Below are 8,592 nucleotides of genomic sequence, written 5' to 3' on the forward strand. Positions count from 1 at the left end.
GTTTATTCAAGTATGACTTGTGATAATCGATTATTGCTTCATGATAATCGATTATTCTAGTATAAAAACATGTGATAATCGATTATAGCTTAACCATAAATGATTATATCAATAAAAATTACAATGTTTAACATTTTCCTACTACATTCAAAATCTACAAGTTGCTTTTTAAATATTGTCCTACTACATACAAAATCTATAAGTTGCAGCATCATCAAAACACATCTTCAGGTTTTACCAATACTCCTTATTGGTAACAATATCAAGCCCTAACCCTGTGTAATTTGTAGATGGACGGGTCATGCTTGTAGGTGGAATGGCCCTAAGGTCATGTTGCAAGAGGTTTTGTAGGTGAATTGACTATGAGGTCGTGCTTGTTCAATTTGTATTAATCGTTGAGGCCAAACCTTATTTGGTAATAGAGGCCGATCTTATAAAATTTGTGGCCATTGAGTTCGAGTTTATCCAATGTGGATGTGGTCATTTGAGGCGAAGGCCATTAAGCATGAATTTGACCATTGAGGCTGAGTTCTGAATTCTCCTTTTGGATGTGACAACTATTGGGGCCAAGCTTATTGATTGGCCATTGGGTCGAGCTCTTTAATTACAATGGTCGAGCTCCTTAGATGTGATGGCCATGGAGGTCTCTAGATGTGATGGTCATAGAGGTCAAGCTCCTTATTATCGTATGCTAAGGTCGAGCTCTTTAAACATGATGGCTATAATAGTTAAGCTCCTTGATGGCCATTAAGGCTGAGCACTTTTAGTGGGAGGGCCATAAAGGTCGAGCTCCTTGATGGCCATTAAGGTCAAGCTCTTTAAAGTGATTAGTTGGTAACACTGGTTGAGGGGTGCAACAAAGCCTCTACGGAAGAGTTCCTCGTTTTGAATGGTGTAGAATGCGATTTGTCGTTGTACTCATCTTGCCTTTGCTCGGGCAATGAGGAGTTTTTTTTGTGGTTACATAAGCTATAATTGGTTCCATCTAAGTTGGCGGAACGGAGGAGGCCTCAAAGACTGTTTGCAAATGTTTCGAGTGATCGGCTATAATGGTGTATTTAATTACCATGTTGCCTACATAGACCTCTATTATGTTTCATATGAGTTTGACAAAAACTTGATCCATTAATTATTGGTAGCTGACCTTATAACAAAATTTGGTCACTTCGGTCATGAATGCTATTTTTGCTTCGTTTGGTGGATACATCCGAATTTGATTATAGCCCGAGTTTGCATTCAAGAAGCTTAGTAGCTTATAGCTTGTCGTGTTGTCCAAAAATATGTCAAAGTTAGGAAATAGGTATGTGACTTTTGGGCATGCTTTGTTGAAGTCAGTGTAATTGACGCACATGCGCCACTTCCCACTAGATTTCTTCACCATGACAACATTGACAAGTCATGTGGTGTAGGTGACCTCCTTGATGAACTTGACTTCATAAAGTGTGATTACTTTCTTGTGGAAAATACCTATACACTTTTCTCCGAGCTATCGTTTTCTTTGAGCCACAGGATTGGCCTGTGAAAGTATGGAGAGGTGATGGCTTAAGAAGGCTAGGTCAATGCCGCGAATGTCACTCGGGTGCCAAGCAAACTGATCTTTCTTTCGTCGAAGGACTTATATGATTTGCTTAGTGTCCTACTCGGTCATGTTGCAACCGACCTTGGTGACTTGGGAAGAGAAGGTTCATAAGGGACAAAGCTACATAGGCTTATCATAGGAGGGTCGAGTATCTTTAGGGGACTCAAATATGGGGTCCAGATCCAAGTTACCATGACCAGAGGTAGCTTTAGCAATCTGGTAGCATTAGCCGAGTTGGTAGTGTTGTTGGATAAGCTTAATGTTGTGTGTCGTTTTGAATGTGATTTCCTCGTTCACGCTTGAGGGAGGGGGGGTAGTGCCCATACAGGGTTGATTGGAGGAGTTGGTCATAATAGGAGTGATGGGGATGTCCTTATGTTCTCCTCGCTTAATGCTCGATTGACTTGCTCTGGTTTCTTTGAGCTCAACTTTGAGGGGAAAAGTCCTAACTCCTATATGGGTTCCGCCAAGCCGGTTATCCTTTGTGAGGGATGACCCCTTGTCCTAGAGGTAGGCCCCATTGGAGTTCGTGCAAGGCAGCTTGTGGTGGATCTTCGAGCTCGGCGTTGTTTTGTCTAGACTGCATGCTAGGTTGTCGTGTAAGCATTTGTAGTTGTGGATGATGAATAGTCACCGGGTTGGCCATTGTCTCATGGGGGTTGCGCAATCCTTCGAGTGGTCATTGCAAGAAAAGGTGAAGCTGGGAAAACATTTTATGGAGGCTCCACGCTGAGTGTCAATATTCTTATCCATATCTTGAGTGTGGACTTTGGGACGGGTGGCAAGATCTTAATAGTGGGTTAATATCTCCTTTGGTATGAAAATGGCCTCTTTGTTGTTAAGGGGTGAAGATCCACTTGTAAAGACTATTCGATGCTCAAGTTAATAAAAGAGTTATGATCCATATATGAGAGTGACAATGATTATGAAGTTGTATCCCTTGGGAAACACTAATTGTATTTCTAGGGTTAGCATTTGTAAGCTTAGGCTCTTATTAGAATAATACTTAAATAGAGAGAATAATAATAGAATAAATAGTAATAGAATTATTAATAATAATCAACATATCAAACCATCATGATTTAGTCATATTATGTTAATATAGTCTAAATAGGTATAAATTGAGTTACTTTGTCATAAAACGACTTAATAAACCTTATAGGTCACTTTCTTTAATATACTTTTCGGATCATGGAGGAATAAGCAACCTGAATTGGTCTATGATCTTTCCTCTATACAGAACCTTTAGTTCCCTTTAGATTTTCTCTTCTGATGGGGATAAAAAGAAAGAAACAAGAATGATACAATGTACTCATAGATGGGGACCATGACCCTTTAAATAACCTTTGACGATTACTTTCCTTTAGTTTCAATAATTATAATTGCGCCCCTTCAACAAATTAAAATTATTGTTGTCTCTACACAATATACCTTTCATGACATATATATACCCTTAGCCATATTTACTTAATTATGTTACTTTCTAAAGTTGGTTAATAAAATATAATGACCCTAACACATTTAATAATTGTTATATATATATATATATATATATATATATATATATATATATATATATATATATATATATATATATGTATGTATGTATGTATGTATGTATATAAAGTGACCCAAATTGCTATCAATCTTCCACTGGTCATAAATATCCACTTAATGATCTCTAATTGTTTTGACCTTATATACGTGAGCTTATAAACCTTTCTCATAAAAAAAAATGCATAACTTTATTGACTACTTTTCAAAGATCCATTTATGAATTGCTTAAATATCTGCATAAAACCCTAACTATATATGCTATATCCGGATGCGTACATCCATCAAACCCCCTATCAATGAAACTTAGGGAATCTTCTGCATTTGTTGAATTTTTAAATTTTCTTTTGGACATTGATTGAGACTGAACTCATCTCCCTTAGAAACTTGAGAATCCCCTAATTTACTATCCTTCATTCCAAAAGCTTTAAGTATGTCATCAACATACAAACCCCTTCCTTTTGAGTATAGCTTTTCGCCGAAAGACAAACTTTATACCTCTCCATATTACCATTAGAATCTCTTTTAGTCTTAAATATTCACTTATTACCAATGGGTTTCATATCTTGTGGTAATGAGAAAAGTTCCCAAATCTTATTGTCTTGTTTAGATTTATACTCCTCCTGAAGCATAAGTTTATGATGATCTTGAGTTTGTTTCTATAGAGGTTCTAAACTTACTAGAGGTTTTGAACTTTACGAATCAGATCACTTCCAACAATTCTTCCTCTAAACTTTATTTTTCTCCCCAAACTCAATATCCTCAAAGAATATTATGCTTAATATCATGCAATTCCATATTCAAGGATTCATAATAGGAAGTCATTATATGAAGAATATATAAATTATTATTTGCGAAAAAGTGAATTGGTTTCAACAAAACTTGAATTTAAAAAACAATCTTAATTCATTATTTCCAAACTAACATAATTAACAAAATTTGTCCAAAAAAACAAATGAAATCAAATTTCCCCTATACAACTGAATTGTCTTTCAAAAACAAAACAAAAAAAAAATAGAAAACTTGTACAAAATAATAAAATATTTTAAATTCAGTATAAAATATTTAATTAATTATAAAGGAAACAATTGATACAATTTATGATGAGTATAAAGGAAACACGGGTATTTAATATTAAACATGAGTATAGATTATTTAAATTCAGTATAAATTATTTAATTTAGTATAAAGAAAACTATTGATCCAATTTATGATCAATATAAAGGATTTAAGTTTAGTATAAAAAAAACAATTGATCTAATTTATGATTTAAATTATTTAAATTAATTGATCTAATTTATGATGAATAAAAAGGAAACATGTAAATTATTTAAATTTCGTATAAATTATTTAATTGAGTATAAAGGAAACAATTAATCCAAATTATGATAAATATAAAAAAACATGAATATTTAATTTAGTATAAAGAAAACAAGTAACCTAATAAAGGATATAAAAGGAATTTCCATTAATGTAATTCATAATTGAACTTAGTTTTAATCTTTTTTCCTTTGATAATCAATTACAACAACACTGTGATCGATTACCAAGTCCTTTTATTCAATTTTCAATACTGGTAATTAATTACAACAATTAATTACAACAATAGTGTAATTGATTATTAGTGAAGTCGTGACCTACCTGCATGACTTTAATATTGTGTAATTGATTATAGGTGTTTGTAATCGATTACTAGTATCAGAAAACGTGTAGAAGGTACACAACTTCACTTCTTTTGTTGTAGCAGTGTAGAAAGCGTGCACCCCTTGTACAACTTCTTCATTTGAAGTTATGTGAGACTGCACAACTTGTCCATTTACGTAAAAAAAAAAAAAAATTATGCCTAGATCCGTAAAAATATCCAAGATAGAAGTTGTCACATTAATGTGGGACTTGGGAAAAACAGAGTTGGAAATAAAAGAAAGTTGGGAGGAGATTTTAAATTAAAGTCATCTTAAATTATATAAAGAAAAAAGCAAACCAAATTATCATTCACGACTTACGTGTGACAGAATTAAACGGTATTATGTAAACACTTTTCCAATAGGAAATCGTGAATCCCAAACGTCATTATTATATATTGTTTCCAAATTTGTCAATTATTGCAATTATTTTTCAAAATTATACCAAAATGATAGAAAACCTCTCTTATAAACGAGTCATCTCATCCCTCTAACTTTATCATTTAACACTCATCACACACACGTTATGTTTCTCTAATTCTTTTCACGGACAATAATTAAACATGACAACCAATTTAGTTTAGATTGTACTTCTAAATAAATTCTTATTTGAGAAAAGTGTAGTATATGAAGCTAAATTAATTTAAATTTCTCAAACATTAACTTGGACAGGTTTTGATAGAAATTTTTCATTAAACTTTTCCAAACCAACATGCATAGATTTATTTTAATTTATAAAACAAGTTTGACTTATTTTTGCCTTTATTTTTTGTTCGGATATATTTATTAAGATATGTATCTTGACTACCGTGATGTGAAACATGTTATGTTTGGAAATTCGTTTATGAATCTGATTTTTGCAGGTGATTCAAGAAAGTATGATAGATGATGTAGAAAATGTGAAAATGCCTCTCCTTGTCTACGTTTCTCGTGAAAAAAAGGCTTCTCATCCCCACCATTTCAAGGCTGGCGCCCTCAATGTCCTCGTATGAATATACTTTTTTCTTGTATATATCTTCCAAACTGTAAAGAAAACTTGTTTTACCAACACAACAAATATAATGTTTTCCCATCTCATTAATCTTGCAGCTTCGTGTCTCTTGGGTGATGAGCAATTCTCCATACATTCTAGTTCTAGATTGTGACATGTTCTGCAATGATCCAACTTCAGCTCGATATGCCATGTGTTTTCACCTTGATCCAAAGATATCATCCTCCTTGTCTTTTGTTCAATTTCCTCAGAAATTTCACAACATTAGCAAGAATGACATCTATGATAGTCAGCTGAGATCACTATTTACCGTAAGGACTAAGGAGATCTAAATCAGACCTTTAATGTTGCATATATAAAATGGTGCAATCCTTGACTAACTTTTTGTTGGACAATTCAGCTACAATGGCAAGGTATGGATGGGCTTATGGGACCTGTTATGTCTGGTACAGGCTTTTACATAAAAAGAGCATCACTGTTTGGAAACTGCGCTAGCAAAGGTATCAAACAACATTTTCTTATTTAGTTGCTTCCTCAAACACAAAATTTCAATGACATTAACATATAAACGTTGCCCTTGTGCTGAGAGGCTAACACACTCTTTACTTTCTTTGTTTTGAATCCTAGGAAGTGATCTTCTGCAACAAAAGCATCACGTCGGTTCATCTAATGAATTCATCGGATCACTTGATCGAAACTACACAAGTGATTTAGAAGAACCTCATTTTTTGGCTTCTTGTAACTATGAAATCGGTACTAAATGGGGAGAAGAGGTAGGTAGACCTTTTAATTATTTTCTTTTCTTCTGTCATTACTTCAAAATTCTTGTAGTAAAAATTTGCAAAATATTTGGACGATTGCAGGTTGGTTTCTTATATTATAGTGTAGTAGAAGATTACCTTACAGGATTTATGTTGCATTCTAATGGATGGAGTTCAGTTTTCTGTGAACCATCGAGGCCACAGTTCCTGGGTAAAGCTACAACGAATTTGAATGATGTACTAATCCAGGGCACAAGATGGTACAGTGGTTTGTTTGAAAATGGTATAAATAGATTTTGCCCCTTTATGTATTGGCCTACAAGGATGCCATTTCTCCAGTGTCTATGTTTTGCATGGCTCACATATTTCCCTCTTTATTGCGTGCCTCTTTGGTGTCTTGCTACGGTCCCTCAGCTCAGTCTACTGAATGGAATACCTTTATACCCTAAGGTAACAACAATGCTTATAAGTCTCACATTCGTGCATACATTTGCTTCATATGCTAAAACCCTTTTTTCTTTTTCTTTTTCTTCTTCTTCACAGGTTTCAGACCCTTTTTTCATGGTCTTTGTGTTCATCTTCCTGTCAGCTCTTGTAAAACATTTACTAGAAGTGTCTTTAACTGGTGGTACACTCCATAATTGGATCAATGAACAGAGGATCTGGATGATGAAATCTGTCACTTGCCATCTACATGGATGTTTGGATGCACTGCTAAAGAAATTTGGTATAAGAGAAGCTAGTTTCGTGCCCACTAATAAATTAGAAGATGATGAACAAACTCTGTTATATCAAATGGATAAATATGATTTCCGAGCACCAAATATCTTTATAGCACCAATGCTTTTTCTCATCACTGTCAACATATATTGCTTAGTGGGAGGAGTCTACAGAGTGTTCTTGGTCGGTGACTGTGACAAATTGTTTATACAGCTTTTCCTTGCAGTTTTTATAGTTACTGTCAACTATCCCCTCGTTGAAGGGCTCCTAGTACGGAAGGACAAGGGACGCATTTCAAAGTTGGTAGCTATACCTGTTATATTGCCTACTCTTGCTCTTTTGGCATTTTTTAACCTCCTAGGAAATGCATAATATGCTCTTCTGGCTAGCTATAAGCATTCCATTTTTAATTTCTGAGTTTAATATCTGTACAATTTTCAATAAGTTAAAAGATAACAATATCGTGCTTGTAAATTATTTTCTCTTCACCTTTGATCTTCCTGTCCTCAACATCATTGCAAATGTACGAGAATGGAAATTGCGCATCTACATAACATTGAAATGTCATGGGAATAATCTTTATTAATATTAGTTTTAAAAACATATTTGTTAACATATTTGTGCATCTACATATTTGTTAACATAAAAAATTATACTATATGTGGCTTGAAGACTCAATCAAAAAGCATGTATAAGAAAAACAAAAGTACCAGATGGTACGGAGAACACGAGCAATTTTTCCAATCTAGGTGGTCATCATTATATTTAAGCATTTTAATTTTAATTTTCAATTTCATTTGATTTTTTACCTTAATAATACTATTCCTTTTAATTTTCAATTTCATTTGATTTTTTTCCCTTAATAATTGTAATAGTATTTCTAATTTTGGTAATGGCTTTTAAATATAAGAAAATTTGAGGAAGTTTTAGATTATTTGTTTGAAAAAAATCATCTTTCTTCGGTCTTTTCTTATAATATTCTAAAATTCAAGTAATAATTTTTTATGGCTCTCATGTAAATAATATTGAAGTAACTTTAGGATCCAATCTATCAAGTCATTTAAGAATAATAGAATCAATCGGTTAAACTATACACGAGTTTTGGATGCTCATCGATCAAAATGATTATTAGGATTTAAGAACTAGAAATAATAGTCTATCAAAGGCAGAGATTCGTTTTACAACTTATCGAAAATTATCTCTGAATAGTGTAGGTCAATCGTCATGTTGTTCCTCAATCTTGAAAGTGACCGATCAATTGATGTCTAGTGCAATTAAACAGTCTAAAAACAACTTAATGCAAAT

The 8,592-nt window shown here is 33.4% G+C and overlaps 1 protein-coding gene across 1 annotated transcript in view; it reads left to right on the top strand.

Annotated features, from left to right (window-relative positions):
- The window catches only part of LOC106767286 (cellulose synthase-like protein G2), a 17,855-nt gene extending 9,998 nt beyond the window's left edge, over window positions 1–7,857 (top strand). Inside the window, exons 3-8 of the mRNA XM_014652141.2 lie at window positions 5,679–5,801; window positions 5,905–6,117; window positions 6,207–6,306; window positions 6,434–6,579; window positions 6,670–7,017; window positions 7,111–7,857. Of these exons, the coding sequence (XP_014507627.2) occupies window positions 5,679–5,801; window positions 5,905–6,117; window positions 6,207–6,306; window positions 6,434–6,579; window positions 6,670–7,017; window positions 7,111–7,659 (1,479 nt within the window). The 3' untranslated portion in view covers window positions 7,660–7,857. The remainder of the gene's footprint in view (window positions 1–5,678; window positions 5,802–5,904; window positions 6,118–6,206; window positions 6,307–6,433; window positions 6,580–6,669; window positions 7,018–7,110) is intronic.
- Window positions 7,858–8,592: the final 735 nt, after the last annotated feature.

Source organism: Vigna radiata, chromosome 7 (genome assembly GCF_000741045.1).
Source record: "Vigna radiata var. radiata cultivar VC1973A chromosome 7, Vradiata_ver6, whole genome shotgun sequence".
NCBI classification, from domain to species: Eukaryota; Viridiplantae; Streptophyta; class Magnoliopsida; order Fabales; family Fabaceae; genus Vigna; species Vigna radiata.